General features: G+C 42.3%; 1 protein-coding gene across 1 annotated transcript in view; it reads right to left on the reverse strand.

Moving 5' to 3' along the window:
- Positions 1–25593, reverse strand: part of MICAL3 (microtubule associated monooxygenase, calponin and LIM domain containing 3) — a 200503-nt gene that overhangs the window by 103414 nt on the left and 71496 nt on the right. Inside the window, 16 exon segments of the mRNA XM_027594507.2 lie at positions 48–191; positions 194–243; positions 2308–2455; positions 4688–4784; positions 5758–5884; positions 6894–6919; positions 6921–6955; positions 6958–7009; positions 7356–7432; positions 7435–7612; positions 10541–10641; positions 11635–11790; positions 12490–12591; positions 13008–13124; positions 15038–15245; positions 16772–17111. Coding sequence (XP_027450308.2) covers positions 48–191; positions 194–243; positions 2308–2455; positions 4688–4784; positions 5758–5884; positions 6894–6919; positions 6921–6955; positions 6958–7009; positions 7356–7432; positions 7435–7612; positions 10541–10641; positions 11635–11790; positions 12490–12591; positions 13008–13124; positions 15038–15245; positions 16772–17035 — 1882 coding nt within the window. The 5' untranslated portion in view covers positions 17036–17111.

The raw sequence follows: 25593 nt of genomic DNA on the forward strand, positions 1-25593 counted from the left end.
CAAAGAAGAAATGGTGGCCTTCCAGAGCAGTGCCCACCAGCCCTTACCACTGGAGGGGAGTGAGTCCTTGAACATCTCGTAGAACTGAGTCAGGTACATCACCATAGAAAGCTTGTCAGGCTCCCCCACCGAGGCCATTTCTTTGCCTGTCATGATGGGAGAAATGCCCAGCTCCTTCTCGGCAATATCAAGGCCAGCTGGTTATTCTTCTCCACATTTTGCTCATCCAAAGAATCAAAATCTCTAAGAAACAGAATGAGAAAAACATATCAACAAGGGCTGCTTGTCCTCAAGCCAGAAAACACAGTATCAGTGGAGTCGTCATCATTTCTTAGTCTTTCAGCTACAATCCAGGGTGCGGGGGTATCACCGCAATCTGACAGCCAACCTGTTCATCTCACCTTTTGGTCTCCTCCCTTTCACTAAGAAAATGCAAATCATCCTCAAGGAGAAGAAATGATTAAAGATCTACTCAGGAAGGAAAAAAAGGGGGGGAAAGTTGAACTACTCTCATTTTCCCAATAACATAAATTTCTTACTAAAAGGTAAGCTCAAGAATAGAACTATCTTTACTACATATCCTCTTGTACCTTGTATGTGACCTGTATATATTAAACTAATGCTCAATAATGATAAATATCCAATTTGGATCAGACTGCTTCTAAAGGCCTAGGACTATCACTCGCTGTGTCATTTGGACCAGACGTGCTGTTGATGCACTACATCAGCTCTGGTAATCTTATTCAGCCTTCTACTTGAAGGGAAATTCCAAAACCTTCCTCAAAAGATTTTTCCACTGCTAAACTTCCTGAGTATTCCCAAGTATTTAAATTAACAAACACTTCCCACTGGGGTCTCAAACTTCTTGCCATTCGATCAAGTAAAGACTGATAGTATTCTTCTTTAAGAGGTGATTGCAGATCAACAGGGCAGGCCTTATTTTGTGTTAACCTACTACTGACTCTGTATCAAGGTTTTCATTTTTCTAAATGCCTTTTCTCTATAGATTAAGCCTATTAAGCAGGAAGGCCTCATCCTGAATGAAGTCAGTGTAGTCCTAAAACAGTGCCAAATCACCTACTCACTGCTTTGTGTTCTGTTACACAGAACTTCCCTAGACCTTCTGCAGGCAGCCTTCTCCCTTTACCCACCCCCCCCAACCCTCACCCTGCTAGGGTTCCCTTCAGCTACTTTTGCCTCCATCTCCTTTTCTTTCCTGACTTCCCTTTGGAAGAGAACTGACTCACCCAGTCTTCTTCTAAAGCACTCTGTGCCATTCATCACCATCCTTCTGAAACTACTCCCCTCTTCCTCTCCCGTCCTTTCTTGATGGGGGGGAGGGGGGCTTACTTTCACTTACCATTTGCCAACCTCCTGCATTAGCTAAGGGACAGAAGCACTGGAGGTCACTTACTTTATCCAAACAAATCAGAAATTCCCATTCCTAAAGCATACTATATGTAGGGCTGTTTCTACTAGCTCTTGCCTCATTAATTTTATACCTAATATAATAGGAACTATGTTTCTTAGGTTCCCTTAAGCAATCATTAAAGCAAACGCACAAATCTGGGCCCTAATGATAAAAAGACAGGCAGCCAAAATAATTCAACAGGCTTTTCTTCTGTTTCTGGATCTTCTTGTTTGGCTTCCATGGTAATGAATGCCTATGGGGGAAATCTGAGTGCATTGGTCACTGTAGTTGACCTGGGGTCATCCTATTGTAGTGATTCTGCATTTAGGTGAGTGAAGAATGGCCAAAAGAGAAGGTGTCACTGATATAAGTGGGTAAAGTGGCCTGAATCTTGTGGGCCTGGGCAGAGTATATTTGCAAAAGGCGCAATTCTTAACAGAGATAATACCAATGAACTATGATAAATCGGGTTAAGTATTCACTGTTTTCTGTTTTGCTGGTAGTGACATATTTTTGCCTTCAGACAGCCAAATGTTCTAGTGAGGTTTTCCTTATGACCAACAGCATCTGAGAGATAGCTGGCCGAAATGAAGAGTTCAACCTGGGGCCAATAAACATAGTTTTCCTTTGTGTGATGTTAATAGGCCCAGGTGGGTGTTAAAACCAGTTTTTGACCTTGTGAGTGCTGTGATTTTTAAAACCTCAGCTGGATTCAGCTACATGATGCTTGACAGAAGTTTTAAATATAACTAAACTGAAATTAATCACTGCCTTCTAGAAAAAAGTACCTTGCTATGTATCTCATTCTAGATAAAAATATAAAATTTGGCTGACAGCAAAATACTCTGAGGTCCTGAGGGAATACAAAATGAAACACAAAGTTTGTCACAACTTACATCAGATCAGGGCGGTATCTATGGATGATCGCACATAAGGCCAGTCCACTTTTCCAAGACATAGTGAGATCTGTCACATTTACCCCTGCATAGCCATCTGTCTGCCTTTGGCACCAACCCAGCAGTTTGCTTGAACGAGCTACAGACTCTAAAACAACAAAAAAATTATCAGAAGTGTGGTCACTTGGGTAGCACTGATGTAGGATCCTCTTTGTAGTACACATATCCAGTTTGAAAAATTACTAAAGGTAGGAACAAAATAGTTGTCACTGTTTCAAAAGTAAAAAGCTATGTAAACTGGTATCACGATAGTGGAATTTTAGGTAGGTAAGAATTCACCCAGACTCTGATGTCAATGCCAGCGCCCCTAACAGCATAAGTCACAAGAGGGATGATCTGGATCTGTTCATGCTAAAGCCCAGGGTCCTGGCAGCACTCTTGGATACTGACTTAGATGGAAGAGCGCCATCTACTGAGCTGTCACCTTCACTTGCAGAAGGTCTAAGATTTCCCTGGAGAGTAGCTTGGCAGCTAGCTGAGGAATCTCCTTCCCTTCAAAGTAATATTGAGAGGAGTAGAGCAGAAAAGAGTCCATTCTCTCTAGCAACACATTAAACCAAGAGCAAGCAAAGCCCACTCTTACACGTTCCAGGTATAGAGCGATTTGTCAAATGAAGAAACTGTAGGATTACACTGGCAAAGCCAAGGACCCCAGACCCGAACGGTCCCTCCGGCCAGGATTGGCACTCTGTATTATAAATGATCACATCTTGAAAAAGTGAACACATCAACAACACAAAAAAGTGAACACAATACTTGGATGTTTTCCAGTTCGCTGCTGTGTCTTCTTGAACACAAAGGGCCTTTCTAAAAGTCCGTTTTTCTTAATTGCATCGGAGGAGCTCTGATATGGAGCATTTAGAAGAATCTGCGAACTCCCATTTGTGTCCAAGAACGTCTGTTCTCTTACCTTTGGCAGCTGGAAATGTCTAACCTTGTATGAAGTCATTTACTGATTTGGGAACATAAGATAAAAACTGCATATCATAAAAATCCTATTTCATTTAAGTCTTTTGGTGAAAATGTATTCTAAAATTATACAGAGAAACACTCCTGCTGTTATCATCATAAATCAAAAATTTACTTCAGAAATTAACTTTATTCAGATGTCTCCCAAGTCTGTATATCCATCAATCCAATATGTATTGGGCAACTTCAATATTCCAGGCTCTAAAATGATAGTGACAAAGGTATATTGTCTGCTTTCAAGTAGATGACACCGAGTGGAGAAAGATGAAAATGTTTCCAACTGCCTGTTGGTTGTGAAATTCACCTTGACAATCCAATAACATGTCAAACTCAAAACAGACCCAAACCTTCTCATCCTCCCACTTCCTTGTCCAAGCTGATGGCAGCATCATCTGCAACCATCTCTTGACCCATGCAACCAAACTGCTGATGCCCACTGATTCTGGCTCTTTAATACACTCTCACTCACATAATTAATAATGACAATGACAAAATGGCTGCCATTTGTCACCACAGTGTGAAGTAACTATTTCTTATGCCCATTTTACAGACAAGGAAACCAAAGTTCACAGATGCAAAATACCCTCTTCTAGCCCACACACTTCACAAATAGCAAAGCTTGGACTCAGACCCAGTTGCACCTGGCCCCAAAGTCAGAGTTCTTCTAACTATGCTCCATTCCCTTGTCCATCCTCAACATCAGCATCAGATTCAGGCCTTCACCACCACTAGCTTGACTGCTACAGTGTATTTCTAACTAGTGGCCCGCGTCTGGCATTTCCCTTCTCCATCCCATCTTACATGTAGCTGACCAGGTATATTCATGTTGCTCTCCTCTAAAAAATCTACAGGGGTCCTTCAGTGAACACAAAATACAGAATGGCTTTTATCTCTATAACTGTATCCCGGCAATGTCATAGTGCTCAGCTAAAAATGCCACTGCTTTTTCCTAAAGCTTCCCCTAGAAACCTTAGTTGGTGTGTGTGCACTCACTTCCTCTCTCTCTCTTTCTCAACAGCATTTGTACCTGATTTCTCTTTTATACCCTCCTAAAACCTTAGGCTGAGGGTTTTGCCCTGACATTCCTGAATTTTTGGCTGGGCAATTCTTTGTTGTGGGGAGCTGACTTGTGCACTGTAGGTTTAGCAGTGTCCTTGGGTGCCAACAGCACCCTCCCCTAGTCATGACAATCAAAAATGTCTGCAAACACTACCAAATGTCCCCTGGGGCAAAATCAACCCTGGTTGAGAACCACTGCCTTACAGTACTGTGTGCACTAACAGCTCAATGAGTAAGTATGAATTTCTCTGAATAGGTTACTTGCATTTAAAAGGTCGCTACCAGAACTCACCATTGCGAGTCAACTTTGGGGTAGTTCGGGAATTCACCAGGTTCTCCATTTCCAGACGAATATCTTTTGTTTCCCCAGTATCATATAAATGGCGCACCTGGCAGAAAGTTAAGAAGGAAATCAAACACCACGCAACAAGTTCCCATCTGAGAGCAAAATGAAAGACTAAGATAGCAGGTTGGGCAAAGTTCAGATAAAGACAATGACCTTTAAATCCTTTCTGGTATGTGGTGGGGTTACATACAAATAAATACATATTAGTGTAAAAAAATTGTGCTAAAAATTAGCTACTCAGCCAAGGAGGGCTCTCTGATAGTCACTATTGGACCATTAATACTGCCCATTGACAGCAGGTCTCATGGGCCCCTTATATAAAGGATATAGAAGGCTTAAAGCCATAAACTTGCAGAAAGTGAATAAAAAATTACCCAAGTACATAGGCAAATATGTTGAATGGGCTGCTTTCTAAAAATTGTTGGGCTATTCGGGATTATTGCGCTTTGTCAAATGTCATTCTTAATGCAATTATAAGGCTTTAGACATCGTGGGAAATAACTCAGCAGCGCAAAAAAACTGACCAATGGTATCTTTAACTTGCAGAGAGCGTCCTGACTTTCAAAGTTCCTTCAAGTGAACAATCTCATTTGCCCTCACAATGGTCCTGTGAATAGCAGGACTATTATCTCCACTTTATCGATGAAGAAGCTAAGGTTCAGAGAAGACGGGATGACATGTCCATGTCAAAGTGACTGGTGGCAAGAAGTCCCGTTTTCTGAGCAGTGAGCAAGTGCTCTCTCCCCTACAACATGCAGCTTGAATGGGGAAGCCCTGGAAAAAGTCCTGGATCCACCATTTTGGTCACTTGGGCTCTTCTGGCAAGTCATTCAACAACTTCCTCCCTTAGCTGCTCAATCTGTTGATGGAAAGTGATACCATTCCAGGGAGACATCCACTTGGATTATGAAAGAAGTGTGTGTATATGGTATTATTAGACACATTTCAGTGTTTCAGAGGCCTGATCCATCCTGAAAATGGGCCCAGGTGTAGATAACTGGCTAGAAGGCTCTTACCTGGCTCGGGCGGAGGAAGTTGATGTTAATATTGGGATATCTGGTGACAGGGTCGATACTGTATTGGCTGAAGTTTTTACTCACATTCTCAGGGGTGGTCTGAGGCAGCAACCTATAAATGCTTTCCCTGCAAGAACATATAACAAATAGTCAGAGCAGTGAAAAGCACCATGCACATCTCCCTCTCCTTTCATAATATTCCTATTTTTTGACAGTGTCCTGAATAATCTGAAGGATATGACAAATCCTCACCCTTGACCATTTTTTCTCCAAACCTACATCAGCCCTTGCTCCAATTCCCACCACACCAGTGATTCCACAGGCACTGGACTGATTAAGGACCAGTAGCAAGAGCAAGTACACTGTGGTGGGCTGGGCTAAAAAAGCCTGATTCTAATTTAAAAGGCAACTAATTTACTGTTTTGTTTTGTTTTTTCAAGTAGGCCAGTATTTAATTTTTAAGAAAAACACAGATGAAAAAAGCATTTGCCACCAAACTTGCCCAGAGTACCTTAGGTAACAGGCTTAAAATGCTATCAACCATCAATTACACCCAGGAAATCTTGTATTTCTCTCGTTTTCTAGTCAAGGCATCTGTTCTTTATTAGCAAACAAATCCTAGGATTCTTACCTTTTTTGCAATAATCTGCTATAAACATATCTGACATTTAAAAGCTTGAGAAATGTTTACAAGCAGTTTGGGGTTTTCTTTTGAATTTAAAGTCACTTCTTGCTTCTTTTCTTATGTTAGTATGTCCCCTGCTACCACACTGATTTCACTGGCGTAAGTCTTTCTACTTTAAGGACAGGAAGATTTAATGTACTATGCTTATATATTTGTTCATGTGACTGTCATAAAGGAATCAGATACTGTTCTTTAATGGAATACAAAAATTCAGATACCATCTGTCAGTAACTAATTTGGAAAAAAAAAGAAGTGCACTTAAATTAGTCTTTACATATCTATGATTTTATTAGTCAATATCTTGCTTTTCTTCTCTTAAATATGAAACATCTTTAATTAAGAAAGAGAGTGAGAGAGGGAGAAGAAAGAAAACATGTACTCTGCCTGAGGAGCAAACCACTCATCACTCCCAGTTTTCTCGTGGAAGGGATCCCTGGATATTTCCCATTACCTCTCGGCCAGGACCTCCACAGGGGCTTGTTCCTAGAGACCAACTTCGTACCATCCAGGCTGGTCCATAGCAGCTAGAAATCCTCGAGCTATTCCTGTTCCCATTGGCCAAAAAGGCTATGAAGGAGACAGAAAACAAAAGAATTAAAATAAATTTCCTTTCAATAGAGAGGAACTAAATTAAGAAAGAAAGTTTGCTGTTGACAGTACTTTTTGGCAACTGTTCAGATATTGGGCTTTCCCACTTCATAAACTGGTAGAGGAGCAAATCACAGAAGTTGCAGAGCTTCCATCCATACTTAGCAACTTGCCTACTTCCTGGTGTATCTCCTGCAGGGAGTCTACCTCTGCTGCACAATGTTGTAGACACTCATTCTACAACCTGGGATATTCACGTTTGTTCCTTATTATTACTGCTCCTTAGTTGTCTCTACTATAAAGCACTGCCACCCTTACCACTCACCTCTAGGAGGCTGTCCCCAACCAGGGCCACTAACAACTGGTGTCCATTCTGCTCTCGCACCAAGGCAGCATTCTCGGGGCGTACATACAAGTGAAGTCGAACATGGCCACATCCGGCTGCCCATAGTGATTGATGGCAAAATCCAGAGATGGCAGCTGCTGCTGAGTGGAGAAGTCTGCCGCCTCCCTGGCATAGTTCAGCAGAGCCTCTCGGTCCACATTCTCCCGGGAAAGCAAGAGCTCTGTGTCGGCATAGTCCTGTCTCCAGGAGAGAAGAGGGTCGAGGGAAAAGCCCTGTTAGAGCCACACTACACATGTCAGATGTAAGCCAGTTTCACAGCCTTTCCCTTCTTCCTAAAGTGATTTCATCTTCCAAAATAAGTCTTCTACCCAAAGAGAAAAGGGGAGGCGGTTTCTTTTTAAAAATATTTCTTTTAAAAAGATTATTTATTTATTTGAGAGAGAGAGAGCACATGAAGGGGGTGGTGCAGAGGAGAAGGAGAGGCTCTCCACTCACTGAGTACAGAGCCTGATGCAGGGCTGGATCCCAGAACCCTGAGATCATGACTGAGCCGAAGGCAGATGCTTAACTGACTGAGCCACCCAGGGTGCCCCTTCTTTAAATTAAAAAAAGAAAAAAATATATTTATTTATTTGAGAGAGAGGGGCGAGCAGGGGCAGGGGGATAGGAGAGGGAAAGAGAATCCCAGACAGACTCCCTGCTGAGCATGGAGCCAATGACCCCAAAACCCTGAGATCATGACCTGAGCCAAAATCAAGAGTCAGATGCTCAACCGACTGAGCCACCCAGGTGCCCCATGGGGGAGGCTGTTTTTAAAAGAGCACAGGTTTGCTGCCTGGTGTTTCCATTTACTTGGAGCATGTCACACTTCTTTAATCTTGCCTAATCCAGCTCATGGAGTTGTTCTGAATACCAAATAAAATAATTTATGTGATGGTACTTTCTAAGCTTAAGAAGCATTTTATAATTTATGTTATATTGGCGATCATTATCTTCCGGGTAGCAAATAGCTTCTGGCAAATGGGACCACACAAAATACTCAGCATTGTGTAATTCATCAAACCCAAAGGAAACACCCCAAAGCTCCAGTGCCAAAAAGATGTGAGGTGGGAGCAATGGCAGTCCAGGGGGCTGGGAAGAAATATACTGAAAATGGAACAGAGGTTTTCAAAATAATACATAAGATTCTGAAAGGCTCCACAGAAACCCACCAACAAAGAAAAACAAAGATGAGAGGAAAAACAGCTTTCCACATAAAGGACTGAAAAACTTTTCTGTTTTGGAGATTCCTGGCTAACTGAGCCAAATCTTTATTCTCCTAAAGTGGGGCCTAAGGTTTGTTTCCAAGTGTCACTCTGATGGTACTTCCAGCTACCACTACAAGAAGTTAATGGTCAAAACACAAATACTCAAGTTGGTCCTTGAAACCGTGTTTGTTCAAGTAAGTGACCACAACCGGTTTAGTATTTAGCAGCACACACAGAAACGTGGCCCCTGCCCTCTAAAAAAATAAATAAAAGCAAAGTAAATCAGGTCTTGGCATTCTAGATTGCTCCTACATACAGCCAGCCTTGGAGATACTGCAGTTGCAGACCACCGCAATATAGCCAGTCACATGAATTTTTTTGGTTTCCCAGTATATATGTTATGTTTACACTACGCCATAGTCTATTAAGTGTGCAATAGCATTATGTCTGAAAAAACAATGAAGCTACCTGGACTAAAAAATACTTTATTGCTAAAAAATGCTAACCATTATTGGAGTTTTCAGCGAGTTATAATCATTGATCACAGATCACCATAACAAATACAATAATGAAAATGTTTGAAATATTGCCAAGAATTACCAAACTATGACACAGAAACATGAAATGAGCAAATGCTGTTGGAAAAATGGCACTGACAGACTTGTTCAGGTTGCCACAAACCCTCAATTTTGTAAAAAATAAATAAATAAGTAAACAAATAAATGCAGTAACTGTGAAGCACAATAAAACAAGTTTCAACTGATAACCACTGTTTGCCTAAGATGGTAGATTTGTCTTAACTTAGTCCCAAAGTATACCACCGGGTTCACTGGCTATTTCTTATTGATAAAGCATCCAAACAAGTACATCTTGCTTATGTTTTTGGCAGGATGGGCTGTACAAACTGCTCTGTCCTGTTTCCTTATATAACATAAAGGAGCTCAAGGCTGAGAAACAGTTATGAGGTCCGAGGTCCGTGACTGGGAAGAGGCTGTGCGGCAGGCACGTGCTCACTGGCTTGCCCCCAACACTGCTCTCAGATATAGCAACAGTATCACTCAGTCCTGCAGAGACAAAGGCACCCTGAAATTCAGCCACGAGTCTGTGGTAAGAACTGTACAGGCCTGAATCAGCACATCTGGTGCCTCTTCTCTCCAGCTCATCACATGGGGATAGTAATTCTGATTCAGACTGAACACCAAATAAGACTTAAGAGACTCTCTTTAAAGAACCACCTATCCTGTGGTTCTCTGATTTCATATGTTGTTCTCAGGGAATGTCATACAATTATCCACCTGGAAAAAAGGCTGAGCCAGACCTCTCATCATTGTTTACGAAGAGGTCTAAATATACCCTGATCCAACCAGTGTTCCCTAGACTTCTGATAGACATATCTGCAGTAAAACCAGAACCATTCTCAGGCTTCCAGGTCAAACTCCCTTCCCCCTACCACCCTCTCCCAAAAGACGACCTATTAACCAACTACTAATCAGTCATATGTGGAATTAGCTAGAACGACAAACCAAATACCACCTAAAATTAAACTGAGTATCTGAGATAACTGTTATCTGAGATTTGTTTTAGAACAATCCAATGGCAGGACTGGGGAGTGGGTGAGGTACTACTGAAATAATATTGGCCACGTGTTGATAATTGTTTAAAACAAGATAATGGGCACAAGGGGGTTCACTATATGATTCTCTCTACTTTTGTTTACATCTGAAATTTTCCATAACAAAAGATTTTTTAGAAGTAAACTAAAAAAAAACATTAGAGGAGTACATGTTTCTAGAAGATGAGTTGGGTGCTCATTTTCATTCCCTTGCAGGAAAAACTCATCAGACAATAAAATTCTTTCTCTTAGTGGTCACATTAACTAGTACATAAAAAGAGGTTTGAAAGAAATCCATTACTCACGTGCAGTATCACCCCTTTGTCTAGCAAACTCTGCTTTTTGGCTGTCATAACAAAATAGTGTGTGTCGTCTTTGTAGTAGACAATATTCTCCAAGTCAATACCTACAACCAGGAAACAAATCTGTCACATGGGGGCTTGCTGAAATGAAGGTACGTTAGGGCAGCCAGAAAGTTTACATGGGTCCTCAGAGACCAGGGCTGTAACACTCTGGGCAGAGAAAGTGAAAATAAAGAGTTGTCTGAGCCCAGATTCTTACTTCCTGCATATTCAGTTCATAAGAAGAAGGGGAGCTATGTTTATACCTGCACTGCTCTATAATTCACTTGATACCCTAAGTTATCCTAAAAACCATGATCAATAGTAAGCAGAAATAGAAGGACTGGAGAAAAAGAAAGGTTAACTTCTAGTAAGAGGTCAGGGTTAGTTCTCAAGTTAAATGTCTTTGACAGTCATCAAGGCAACTGGGAGAATCACCTCTGCTCTTAACAGGAGAGATAACTAGATGCCTAGAAGCAGAGCGTGAACTACTGATTTTTTAATTCAATAATCTAAAAAACAGATGTAATAGAAAGCATCATGTTCTAGAAAACAGAGAAATGAAATCTGATGCACATTTTTGTGGTAGCAAAATAAGTTAATTTATTCAAAAGCTATCATACAACAATCTCATTCCGATCTAGCACATGGTTTACTTCATGTCCAAACTGGAACACCAGGAGACTGTATACTCAGTATCTAAAGTTAGGTTCTAGAGAACCAGAGAACCTACCAATCAGTAGCTTACTGCATTGAGCACCATCACTTAGAGCCATAGAATAGGGAAAGGGTTGGAGAAGAGTTGCTAAAAGGCAGAATGAAACCTTAAAAACAAACAAACAAACAAAAACCAAGCCCAGAGCAGCCCTGTCACTGTAAAGAGGATAAAGAAGGCTAGAGGAGGAGACAGTAATAAGGAAAGCACTATAGAAAGAGCAGTGGGGCAAACAACAGTAATAATGCCAATGATCACCCACCCTACCAAAACCTCCGAGAGAAAAATCACAAGTAGTTATTTAAATTTCTATCCTTATTGCTTTGGAGGCATCTACACCAACCTGTGGCTTCCCTCAGTTCCTGGAAAAATTTTTGGTTGAATATAAAAGCCACACCACTGATCTCTTCCACTTTGGCTTCTGCTGTTGTATTTCGGTTAATAAAATTTGCTGTAATGGCAATGGCCAGCTTGCCACGAAATTCTTTCCGGCGAAATCCTGGAAGGAAAGAAATTTTCAGAGGTGACCACAGCTCGCTAGAAAAGAAGGAAGATCACTTCAAACATGAAGGGCTGTTGTTGAAGATATTAGGGAACATGCAGGATGGGAATCAATGGGAAAATTTTAGGGCAATTCTTATCTGAAAATAAGGTGTTTACCTGCCCAAAAATATATGAATTTCAGGAAAGAAGTCAAAGTCTCCCACATACTAACAATCTGAAATCTAACTGACCAGAATACTACTCAGTGCAAGGGAGTTCATAGAAAGGAAAGAAAGAAAAAGAAAGAAAGGAAGGAAGGAAGGAAGAAAAGGAAGGAAGGAAGGAAGGAAGGAAGGGAAGGAAGGAAGGAAGGAAGAAAAGAAAGAAAGAAAAGAAAGAAAAAGAAAGAAAAGAAAAGAAAAGAAAGAAAGAAAGAAAGAAAGAAAGAAGAAAGAAAGAAAGAAAGAAAGAAGAAAAGAAAGAAAGAAAGAAAAGAAAGAAAGAAAGAAAGAAAAAGAGAGAGAGGAAAGGAAGCCACCAGCTTACTAAACTTAGATATAATCCTGCAGTGTCAACCAATTAATTACCTCCTAGTGCCTTAACAAGAGTGCCCTATAAGAAGTAACCCAAGTACCAGTTGGCTAGTGGAAGGCTGGGCCTGTCATTCAGTTAGAATAGATAGCAATGAACCAGGCAAAGCAGCATTGACCAATACCTTCCAAGGTGTTCCTACGGCCATCCCCTCCGATGATCACTTCAAATTCATATTCTGACACAGGATGGGTTTTGGGGTGGACCAGTGCCCGCCAACCTATCCCTGTGGACCAAAGTCAAAATGAAGGTCATCACCCAGACTATATTCATACACCTAAGACACCTCTAGATACAAACTGCACAAAACCCTAGGTTTTGAAAACTGAAAACACTAGGAATAAAAGCATGGGGTACAAAACACAGGAAATAAAGAAGCCTTGGAGAAGGCTCACAAAAGAATGTTCCCCACGACATGATTTGCTATAATGAATACAAGTGTTTACAACATCTAATACTATGTCAAAGCCTCCTCATTAAGTCAAAAGTTCCTTGAAAGGTATAGGCTATACAACTGAAGAAACCTCTTTTACTAGTTCTGAAAACAACTCACAGATTCTTGTACTTTTCTCCCTTGATCTCATCTTTTCTCACACACTCCATGCCCTTTTATCCCTCTTTCATTTGTCCAATCCAACTCACGTTCATTTTCTTGGTCCTCAGGAGGCTGTACAAGACCTTGGAATTCCACATTGACATGGATCTCAATGCCTAGGATCAGGGCTACTTTCAAAAGTATTAGTTGAAGCTGACGGATACCTGGGGGAACAAAAAGATGATACTAGTGAGGGCACACTTGAAAAGAGAGTACTAGTCAGCAATTACTGCTCAGGTTCTCACCTGGCCACCTACACAGTTCATCCAGATTCTCAAAGCCTCCTGTAGCTGGAGACATTTTCCAAGCCATGCTCTACAGCTTCTTTCTTTCTTTTTTAAGGGCAAATACAATTCAGTGCAAGAGATGTTCTAGAAAGACATGCAAGGCCACTCCCACCTCTTGGGTTGGGTATTCAAAACAACCAAAAGCTCTGAGACAACACAGATTGTGGCCACCAGGAGACTCTCTTTTCCATCTTCCCGATTCAGACAGAGCCACGGTCATCTGGCAGAATCTACAATCCCAGCGGGACATGGGACTTACCAGAGAAGGCAAAATGTGTGCACCCTCAGGTGGGTTTTCCAGTTTGATACAAAGGGGCTGCACTACTTCCTGAGATTCCACAGCATCTCCCTTTCATCCTATTACCTCCCTGATCTTCACACACTCATAAAGTGAGAAGGGGAAACCTTAATCCAACCTTAGTCTCTTACTGTTCCCTTCCCCCTCCCACCACTGATCTACAGGTGCAGAAACTGAGGCTCAAAAATGAGTGAAAATCTTGATCATTACCACAGTGAGATTTATTTATTTATTCTATGTCCAATGAGTGACCACCAAGTGTCAGACACAGTAGCAGCCCCAGGCCTACTGAGATAAAAATCTAGTCCCTAATGTAGGACCCTCTCAGTTCCAAGACAAATCCCACATAAGGAAGACAAATCCAGACAAATCAAATGACCCTTGGTCCTCTCTTAAGACCAATCTCACCTGCAGCCTCTGACTAATCTGGTACGTGCAAATCCTCATCTAAGTCATCTCGGTTCTTTCCCCCAGCTTATCAAAACCACCACCCTTCTGAGCTACACTCCTAAAGCCTCATTAAGTCCCATTCTAGCACACATTTAATATTTGCAGACAACTGGATTCCAAGATGCTTTATATATTATAGCCCAACAGATGGGCAGAGCGCTTCCTCTACCAATGGAATGTGGCAGCTGTTGGCCAGTGTTTGATAAACTGGCATAACCACTTCGAAGAGCAAACAGTTCAGCAGTTTGATGTATTTGCAGGACACATCTGGAGGAGCTCAGAACAAAAGTTCCTTGATAAGACTCTCCTGGAATCATTAACGATGATCAATAAACAAGACTGGAACTTCATAATGTAGACATTGTCTGTTCTGATTCACTCTTCAGATAGGCCACTTAACAGTCATGGAAAGAAAATCACTGTCTGCGTTGACTTGTATTTACTCCATAGGATCTCAGAAAAGCATAGGCCCAAGCTGAGCTTGGAGATGACAAAAATACAGCCAAGAGTTATCCAAGCTGTCGACCTCATGAGAATCACCTAACCAAATGACTCTCACTACTGACTTGCCATTGGTGACCAAACTAGGAGGCTGCTTCTAAAACTGTTCCCCAGTCCTGTCCCCATAGCATTTTGTTCTTATATTAGTAGAGTATCTATCATATCACATTAGAGAGAGCCTCATGCTTTGTGCTTCTTCCACTGGACTTAAGAACCACCAGAGGGTCAAGGCTCAAATTGGTAGTTTCCTAGCCTGGCCCCAATGCCCATCCCACCCACTGCAAGTGCTCAGGAAGAGTTCAAGATCTAACTTTAGAAATCCTTAAGTTAAACTCATGTCATAGGAGTTAACTTGCAACTAAGAATCCTAGGTTATAGACCACCTCATCACAGGTATTTTGACTCCAAGCACATTAGACATTAATGATATGAGAACAAATTGGGCTGTTGAGTATGAATTCCTCAAATAATCTGCCTCTTTCTACTGAACAAGGGGGTAGAGGGCGGGGTGGGATCTTGCAGGAGGACTGGTTTTACTTACTGATATGGTCAATAGCTCCAGCACAGAACTTGCCATAGAACTTCTTGGCACCCAGACCTCGCAGATCATGTATGGTGAATGGCCAGAGATGCAAGACATTGTTGCGGGAGAAGGCATCTCGTTTCTCAATAACGACCACCTTAGCTCCCAATAAGGATAAGTCAATGGCTGTACGGAGACCACAGGGGCCAGCTCCAATGATGAGACACTGAAAAACATAGCCACTTTCAGGGCAAAGGTAGCACCTCTTAGGAAAGCTCACATTTCTGTAACAGTTTCATGATCTCATAACCATCATTCCCTAAAGCCCCCAAGTAAGGCTATTCTCCTAAGAAATCTTCAGACCCATCTGGGTCACAGGAGAGCATCTGCAATGGCTTGAGAGAAAAGCTGGTGATTGTTATGGATAGAGGAGACTCTTAACTGTTAGTGCTGCACAAAAATAAACTGCTATTCCAGCACATGTTAGATCTGCAATATATTGAAGTGGTCTTCATTTCAACAAACTATTTGAAAATCACATGTCATCTTTTATTAACAGGAGAGGACCTTTTGAAATGTTTCTAAGTCAAGCAGATTTCTGTCCAAGGAGACAGATTATTAAATACATAGTTCAGACAATATTAAGAGTCCTAAAATGAATCTACCACTCAAGGATTCCAAGAAGGCAACTTTCAAGAGCCAAAGTTTTATGTGCTGAAAAGAGTTCTAAAATCACCATCTTTGGACTGAAAGTCCAGGGAAATGATCTTAAAGACCCACATTCTAGAGAAGCACTCAAGGTGAGAATGGACACTTAACTAATTTGTATTATTCTTAATAAAACACCACAACTCACTCATAAAAGTCATGCCTCTGACTTTCTTGAATTTTGCTGATGAGTATCTACCTGGAGGCAAATCCGCTGGGGGAGGGTCTCTAGGTCTCTACACAGAGCAAATTAAAGCTCGTGAAAGGACATTAACAATCTAGTCATGAAGTCATTTGCAGCTTCATTTCCCTGCTAGCTTTCTCCAAACTTCTCCCAGAAGGTGTGCTCACATAAGGAGGAAAGCAGGAAATATATTGTTCCTTCTCCACCTCCCTTTACCTACCCCTGCACAGGTGACTGATTATCTCACCTGTTTCATGAAAACTCTATTTCCCTAGATTGTGAAGAAAGCAAAAGAAATATTTTGGTTCACAAGGCCCTTGCTTATCAAAACGAACCTTTGGAATATGGATGAAAAGAGGTCGGAAGTGGCAGATCACCAAGTTAGCAAATACTATCTAGACCTTATTAGTCATTGAGTATGGAATGATGACTTTATAAAGATGACATGCCAGGCATCATGAAGCCATGTTCAGACAGGATGCTAACAGGGCATGGCTTCTTTGCTAAGCGACCTGCATCCTCTTAACAGTGTGAAATTCAAAACAGAGCCCTCAGGGGGAAAAAAAAGTTCCTATACCATTTGACTTCAGGGTTGTACTTAAATAGCTGAAACCCTGTTCAGTATATGAATACATGAAATAAGAACAGGGTCTAGAACATGGAACAGTCAACTGAACACTGGTAATGGATCCACAGAGTTTGACTTTCTGTACTAAGTCTCTGCTAGACTCTGCCTAGTTCTCACCCAGTCTACCTCTACTCGATCCCCTTCTTTGGCCTATCTCTCCTCACAATCTTTTCTTTTGTGGTTAAATCCTTAGGTGAGTGACCCCAAGGCCTAGGAGAAGCCAAACCCTTACCTTGGTGTTAGTACATGCTTTTCCCTTTTTGTAGTCTTTGTGGCTACCCCGCTTGTCCAACTTTGCCCACAGCGCTTTGGCTTTCCAGTAGTTAAGCTTGGACTTGAGCTTGTGATAAAAGGAGCGGTAGTCCTTAGGCTTCAGTTCTAGGTGGTCACAGAGTTCTTGGAAGGCCCTGAGGGTCCCCTTGCAGGTGGTGGCCTGCACAAACCGGTCGAAGAGGACATGAGCGCGATTCATTGTCTCGTTCTTGCTGTCCTCCATGCTTCCCCACTCTCAGCAGCCCCCAACAAAGGGGCAGTGGGATGGCTGTTGATCCACCTGATTCTGTCACATTAATCTAACAAAAATAAAGAAAAAGGAATGGTTAGCAAATCCAAATTTCTACCTACAAACATTTTCTAGGAGACATAACTCCTTTTCAAATGGAGTTCTGAAGTGTCATAGCCGTTCATTCAACAAATGTATATCCTATACCTTCTGTACTCCAGGCACTATCTATGATGACACTGGGGATGGAAAGATGAGCAAGACAGTGTTTGCTTTCAAGGATCTTACGGTTCAGTGGGTGAGACAGACTCATAAACAGAATGTTAAATGTACTTTGCTAAGTGTCATTAGAGAGAGAGGGGCACAAGGGACTTGGGAACATAGACAATGAGTACCTAATCATAATGGGTCCTCGTTGAAGATAAACCTCTGAAAGGTGACAGCTGAGTCTTGCAGGATAAGTCAGTGTTAGCCAGGCAGGGAAGAAGTATAGAAGGTAGGAAAAGAAATAAAATAGGAAGGCTTGTGAGTGAGTGACTTTTACAGATGAAAGACTCAAGAACGATGCCCAGGTTTCCAGCTTAGGCCACTGAGTAAATAATGACACCAGGCCAATGAATTAAAAATAGAGGAACTCATTTGTAAGGGGAGGGTAGTGAGTTCCCTTTTGGCTTGTTACGTCTGAGCTGCCTTAACAGAGGCACTTGCTAGGCAGTCAGGTATGTATTTGAAGCTTAGGGGAGTAGCCAGGGACCCAGGCCCAGATTTGGGAGTCATTAGCATACACGTGGTAGCTGAACCTTCAAAAGTGGTACAATCACAAAAGGAGAGCCCATGGGAAGAGAGAGCCATGGGCCCTGGATGAGATCTGGGACTCATCAACTTGTAAGGAACTGGCAGAGAAAGAAGAGCTCTCTAAAAAGATTGTGAGGCACAGTGGAGAGAGGTCTGAAGAGAACCAAAGGGCAGTGTCACAGCAGTCTAAGAAGCACAAAGTTCAGAAGTGGCGAAGTCAGTAGGGTTTTAAAGGACTGAAACAGTCCTGCCCCTGCATGTGGTACATGTCAGCGTGGGAAGATTTTATAGCCATTTCATTTTGCCCACAAATATATTTGACAGTGATGATAATGTCTACACCTTCCACTTATTAAAAGCATCTACATATCCACCATCCTATGTGGATAGAAGCTTTAAGATGGGAGAACGCACCTTACATGCTCCTTTAATGCACTCACTCCTTAGGTCTGTTTCATCATTTTGTACCACGTTTCATGTATCATCACTACCTAGAACTATTACTGGAGGCAGGAGACAAAGGGCCAAGAGTGAAAACTAAAACATAGTAAGAATAGAGAAGCAGGGTCAGAGCAAGGAGATGAGCACTAACATGGCTCTGAACCCCCTGTGCCAGATACTGGTTGCATGACCCTGGACAAGTCACTTTGCCTCACCAGGCCCTCGATTTTCCCTTGTGTAAGACAAGGCGTTACACTGGATGGTCTCTAAACTCCCTCTTCCAATATCTGAAGTTCTCCAAGTTTAGTGCTGAGAAAATCCTCATGGTCACACTACTAGTGTGACAAAACAGGACTGCACTGAAACTTTACTTTAAAGAGGACTCACTCTTGGAGATGGGGGAGACAGAGGAAGGGGGGTGTTGATTCACTGTAGTCAGGAGGGGTACAGAAGTAAGAAGTGGACTCACTAGTAAAGCAATCCAAGAGTACTGGAGCCACCAAACTGTATGTGCTGATGAAATTAATTGTCAGAAGAAGGGCACCAAGCTCTGGACATGGAAGGGACCATGTTCTGTCCTAGGCTCTTACACTGGGTAAGCGTCTGCAACAGAATCCCCCTTTGTGAAGTAGAAGTAACATCCTGCATCTCTCTACACCTCACCATATTTATAAGGGCTAAACCAAATCAACAGGAGACCTGTCTTAAGCTTCGCGGGAGAAAGTGATAGCTATACACAAAGGACTGACATTTTCCCTTAATGTCAGCAGACCTGGCACTCTTCATATACTGTGGAGGCCGAGTCGAAGACGGTAACTCTTCACCTGGAACACACTGACTAGGCTTCTCATCTCAGATATATACTTACTCAACAATCTCCTGGCTCTGAATATAAAAACTACACTGCTAAAAAACACAGCTTGTCTCAGTAGCCACGTGGCCAAGAGTCCATCAAGAAATGGAATTAACTGGAACTAACCTCCAGTTCCCCCTCAATAAAGTTTATTCTAGGAAACAATACACAGCAAGAGAAATATTTTAAAGTTCCTAAAAAGAGCCCACTCTTTTTCTTATACGCCAAGGCTTATCTTAGAAATGGTATATAATGAAAAGATGTCTTACAGGGGCAGAAAAAGCAGATGTGTTTATCCAAAGGCAGAAGGGTGACAGGTAACAACCAATGACTAGAAAAAAGGTCCCAGAGTGATTGCCTCTTGCCTTCCTTGTGTAGGTTTCTGTGGCTTATTTGCTTTTTTGGCAAACAGACAGCATTTTGCAATCCTGACCCTGCATGCCCGACCTGTGTTCATAGTCGACTTTGACTCCACCAGGGGTCATAATGTTTGGAAAGCTTTGAAAACACCTGTCTGATCTCTCTGCCTCTTGTCAAAGAAGAAAATGATTTCTCTTTGTTCCTGAACTGCAGTCACCTTCCACTCCTTGCCAAGATTTGGAGCACTCAGTACCAGGATGTTCTTGCTGAAACCAACACATTAAAAATCCTGCAACTTTAGGCACCCGGGTAGCTCAGTTGGTTAAGCATCTGACTCTTGGTTTTGGCTTGGGTCGTGGTCCCAGGGTCTTGAGATCAAGCCCCGAGCTGGGCTCCGCGCTGAGTGTGGAGTCCGCTTGAGATTCTCTCCCTCTCCCGCTGCCCCTCCCCCAGCTTGCATGCATGTGTGTGCTCTCTCTCGCTCTCACTCAAATAAATAAAATCTTAAAAAAAAAATCCTGCAACATTATCTCTAAAAAGCCTTTCCCCATCACAATGCCTATCTTAGGCTTACACCTCCCTGAAGTGTTTTGGGCATTTATTTTCAAAGAAAAATTCTGCTTTGTAAGCTAACACCCCCTTGGCTGGCTGTAGCCCACTCTGTTTGAAATATTCACTTCCACAGAGCTACTAACCAGCACAGAGAATTTCCAAATCAACCCCCACCACAGATGAACACCTTCATTAATAACTGGCCCCCAATCCTTCTGCTGACTTTCAGGTTTCAGCCACAGCTCCCAGACAGTTGCAGAGTCTGCTTCCAAGCAGTGGTCAAGTATTAAATGCCCACTCTAAGGGATTTCTTAGGTGAAGTGACCTGTAGGTCACTAATGAGAACAGATAAATAGAGGTAAGTTGGCTCCTGGAACAATGTGACAAGCACCCAAGGTAAGAGTACACAAGATTAATTCCCCTGGGCTGCCTCACTTTTCCTACTTTGCAAGTCAAATGACCACAGCAGGAAGACACTCTCAAGTGCTACAGCATTACTCTGTAACTCTGCTGGACCCGGACTGTGTCATTTAGCAAGGGGAATCTGGCATTCTGATTCATTCTGAGAGCAGCTGGGGAGAACTGCAGAAGGGCCATTCCTGTTATTGCCCTCATTTCTCTCATTCCTGAAGGTCAACTCAGATCCTGCTCCTCCTGGCCTCTCCTGGACTGTCCCTGTGTGCCAAACATGCTAGTATCCTGGGAAAATTCCGTATTCATAATTACAGGAACCTAGAGACCAGAAACCTGGCCGGAAGGTGCCAGAAATCCTGGGGACTGAAAAGCAAGGTGTGGAAGGAAGGGAAAAGGGAAGTGAGGAGGCTGAGGAGGGAAGAGGAAGAGGAGATGATGCCAGGTTTCCAGGGCACTGGTGCAATTTCTGCCAGTGGACAATATCCTGCATGTTTTGTCCCGTGGCAGCTGACTGCTGACTCAGATGCCCTGCACATTCCTTGGCTGTGGAGGAAAATGCTGGAGAGGGAGCCTATGAGGTACATGCAGGACAGAATTTATATTTCTATTTACAACAAGAGTAAAAGGCTGTCACTGACTTATGGCTGGTTATGAGAACACTCAATCTCTACCTCTTAGAATAGGTGGATGATTATTTGTAGGAGGTGAGAACTATCTTTAAAAATAGAAAAGGGAGGGGCACCTTGGGTGGCTCAGTCGGTTAAGCATCTGCCTTTGGCTCAGGTCATGATCCTGGGGTCCTGGGATTGGGTCCCGCTTCAGACTCCCTGCTTTTCCCTCTCCTTCTGCCTGTCCGCCCCCCACTCATTCTCTTTCTCTCTCAAATAAATAAATAAAATCTTTAAAAAAATGAAAAGGGAAAGAGAAATAAAGCAAGAAACTAAGAATTATACTTCAAGAGTATGAAACCAGGGGCACCTAGGTGGCTCAGTTGGTTAAGTGTCTGACTCTTCGTTTTGGCTCAGGTCATGATCTCAGGGTCGTGGGATTGAACCCTCCTGCGTCAGGCTCCATGCCCAGTGTGGAGACTGTTTAAGATTCTCCCTCTCCTTCTCTAAAAAAAAAAATAGAGTATGAAACCAGAGTCAAATTTAGTTAATTTTCTCCTAGCCACTGCAGATGTGTAAATCTCTGAATCTTATTAAGGAATCTATGAAATGCTTCTTTCCCTAGCCCATTCAGTCAGAGGTGTGACTTGTTTAAATAGATGCTAGGAGTAAGTAGATCTATAGGAAGGCAGATTTTGGAATGTGATTAGGAGGAAACTTAGATGAAAACTGCACTTGAGATTATAGAGATTCCTTTGTGTTTTGTCTCAGAAACAAAGACCAAAGTTGACAAATGCCTTGAGTTCTTCATTAGTCTTTCTGCAACAAAGGCCTCTCAGGCTACTATCATCTGTGGATGGGAACACTGAGGCCCTCACCTCAGGAGGCAATGAGCTGACTGAACCAGACAGTCTGGGAAGGAGACTCCTTGTCGCCTCCTACTGCTTCCCATCTCTGGCACCAACGGCTTATCTCTCACAACCTTATCTAAGGTTCTCTGGGTACCTAGGAAGCAAACCTAAAATATAATAAGGAAAGCAGTCTTTCTCCTATATTCTTGTTTCTGCACTATTCCATCCTCAGCTCGCTTCTGACTTCCCATCCTATTTAGCATTAAACTGACACTCAGCAAGATGCTGAGGACACAGGAAACCAGCCCCCACCCTACCTCTGTGCCCCTCCTCAAACCCTAGATCTGCTCTTTAGTCATATTGTATTACTCATCTGCAACTGTCAGTTCGCAAAGCCATTATTTAAATGGCTCTCTCTTCCACTAAGAGCTTCCCTAGGGCAGGGACCAGGTCTTTGTAACTATAGCCTGACCTGTAGTGGAAATACTATGTTTCTTTGGAGCTGATGAGGGGAACAGAATCTCCTTAAGGGATTCTGTATGGGAGCCCAGAAGCTCCACACTGGAAGGACCAGTCCTGGGGAAAAGCACTGACTTTGGCCTGCGTGGCTAGGGAAGGTAGAGGAGAATTGGACACATGTTACAGAGATTTCTACTGTGTTACCAAAAAGTTGTTATCTAAAAATGCAAAGGTAAGCCTGGACAGGGAGTGATGCTGTAAGTAGAGCAACTAGCAAGAATGTAGCACTTTTCAAGATACAGAAGCAACCCAAGTATCCATTCATAGATGACTGGATCAAGATGTGGGGTATATATACAATTAAGTATTACTCAGCCATAAAAAAGAATGAAATCTTGCCATTTGCAACAACATGGATGGTTCTAGAGGATATAATGCTAAGTGAAATAAGTCAGAGAAAGACAAATACCATATGATTTCACTCATATGTGGAATTTAAGAAACAAAACAAATGAACAAACAAAAAAAGACGAAAAAGCAGACTCATAGAGAGAACAAACTAGTGGCTGCTAGAGGGGAGGTGGGTGGGAGGATGGGTTAAACAGATAAAGGAAATTAAGAGTACACTTACCTTTTTTTTTTTTTTTAAAGATTTTATTTATTTGACAGAGAGAGACACAGCGAGAGAGGGAACACAAGCAGGGGGAGTGGGAGAGGGAGAAGCAGGCTTCCCGTGGAGCAGGGAGCCCAAGTGGGGCTTGATCCCAGGATCCTAGGACCACGACCTAAGCCGAAGGCAGATGCTTAACAACTAAGCCACCCAGGTGCCCCAAGAGTACACTTACCTTGATGAGCACTGAGAAATGTATAGAATTGCTGAATCATATTGTACACCTGAAACTAATGTAACATTGTATGTTAATTATACTTGAATAAAAAAAATGTTTTCCCCTTGTTCAATATACTGCATTCTAGATAATCTCTTAATGTTTAGATTTATTCATTTTCTCTAATCAGCTGTTCAATCAGTTTTTAACTTCAACATTTTTAGATCTCATTACCAAAAGTTCTTTCTCATATTTTCCTGCCCATTTTTTATAGTCTCTTGCTCTAAGAACCAGTATTATTCAGTTTTTTGCTTATAAAGTATGTTATTCTAAGTTATATTATACTCTATTATAATTCCTGGGTTTGTACATGTGCAATTTCTTTTTCGACTGTCACTCATGTTTTTATTATGTTTTGTAATTTTCTTTTTTCCAAAGGGGAGGTGGAGAGATGGTGAAGTAGGAGATGGGGACTAAAGAGCACATTTATCATGATGTAAAAATAAATAAATAGGAGGGGCGCCTGGGTGGCTCAGTCAGTTAAGCGTCTGCCTTTGGCTCGGGTCATGATCCCGGGGTCCTGGGATGGAGCCCTGCATCAGGGCTCCCTGCTCAGTGGGGAGCCTGCTTCTCCCTCTTCCTTTGACCCTCCCCCTGCTCATGCTCGGGCACTCTCTCTCTCAAATGAGTAAATAAAAAAATCTCTTAAAAAATAAAATAGGAAAAAATGAATTTAAAAAATTGTTTAATTAAAAAAAATGTAGCACTTTTGTTATGAATTCTCATACCACCTTATCCTTGGCTATGACCCTCTCTAGAGGGAGCTGAGAAAAAGCCTGGACAACAGGATCTCTGTGCTCTCTTCTAAGTCTCCAATTCTGAAGACATGGTTAAAGCCCTAGCCCCTATGTTATATCTTCTCCAACTTTTTATTTTACACCGGAAAAACAAGGAGTCAAAAAGAACGATGTCCCCCTCCAACCAAAAAAGAACAATCCCAGAGGCCGGTCTCTTATAAATAGTTTCCTCATCTACAAAATGACGTAATACCCACGGGATCACAGAGTTTTGCAGGAACTGAAGTAATGAATGTGAAATGTTTAGCAGTGCTAGGTACATAGCAGGACCTTGTAAGTGATGGTAGTTATTACTAACCAGTCATTTATAACCCCAGCAACAAAAGGTTATACTCTGGCTAAATAAATGGCTCACACACCAGAACTCGAGTGATCAGATAGTTTTGTTTGTTTGTTTGTTTTTTTAAAGTTTCAAAACTTTCTTTGTTCCATCATTGCTCTGTACCCTCTCCATTCCATTTGTCCTTGAGGGTCCAATAACTGCATTGGTGGAGGCCTAAAGGAATAAGATTTGTGTAAGTTCCTGCCAAACTCAGGTATTAAAACTTCCATCACTAATAGTAAAAATAGCTAACGTACTGAGTGAATAGTTACTAGCTGTCAGGTCATTTCATCTTCACCTCACTCCTCTGAGGTATAATCTATTCCCCCCATTTGCAGATGGGGAAACTTCAGGTTGAAAAGCTTTAAAGTTCATACAGCAAGAAAACAGCGCAGCCATGTTTTGCATCCAGAGCTGTCTACTTCAGAGCCCAACGTCTCACCATTACGGGAAAAACCACCTGAGAATATAGCTGGAGAAATAAAGGCGCATCAGAAAGCATGCTCCCAGCCCCTTGCTGCCCAAGAGCCAGAACCTGCCGGTGTGCACACAGACCACAGACAGACCCTGCCTGCTACAAAGGTCGCTACCCAGCTACCGACAGGCAGTTTTGAGTAAATGTAGTAAGGACACACAATGCAGGATTCTTTTTCTTCTCACAAGTTATCACTGCATCTGCTCCTTTGAAATGGAGCCCTTTCATAAATGGAAGTAAGAGCGGTCTGGTTTCACAGTAATTCTTCCCGTTGGCTGCTGAAAGGCTAGGCAACTAAAATAGTACTAGCAGAGTTCTTACCAGTCTGCATTCTTCAGGAGGGCTCTAGCACCCCAGCCAACAGCAACACCTTTGAGGAGTCCATTACAAAGAATTTTTGAATCATCTAATGCCATTCCATGCATTGTAAGAACTCAGGGCAGAACAGGAGGTGAACCTCAACCTACCCACTACCAAGAGGACAGGGCTGAGTTACAAAGAGACCAAAAAATCAACACCTTCTTGCCCCATAATCTGAGAGCATTTGCTATGACCAAGGCTCTCAGGGTGATGAAGGGCCCCTGACCGGAAGAAAGGCTCACTGAAGTTGTGAGAAAGCACAACCAAAAAGCTGTTCTTCTACACAAGGGTGGGCTCCCATCTACTTTGCTCAGTACTATCTACCAGTTCTAGGCACACAATAGACGTTCAATGAGGTTTTGTTGACTAATGGGACAC

This window comes from Zalophus californianus, chromosome 9, assembly GCF_009762305.2.
Source record: "Zalophus californianus isolate mZalCal1 chromosome 9, mZalCal1.pri.v2, whole genome shotgun sequence".
NCBI lineage: Eukaryota > Metazoa > Chordata > Mammalia > Carnivora > Otariidae > Zalophus > Zalophus californianus.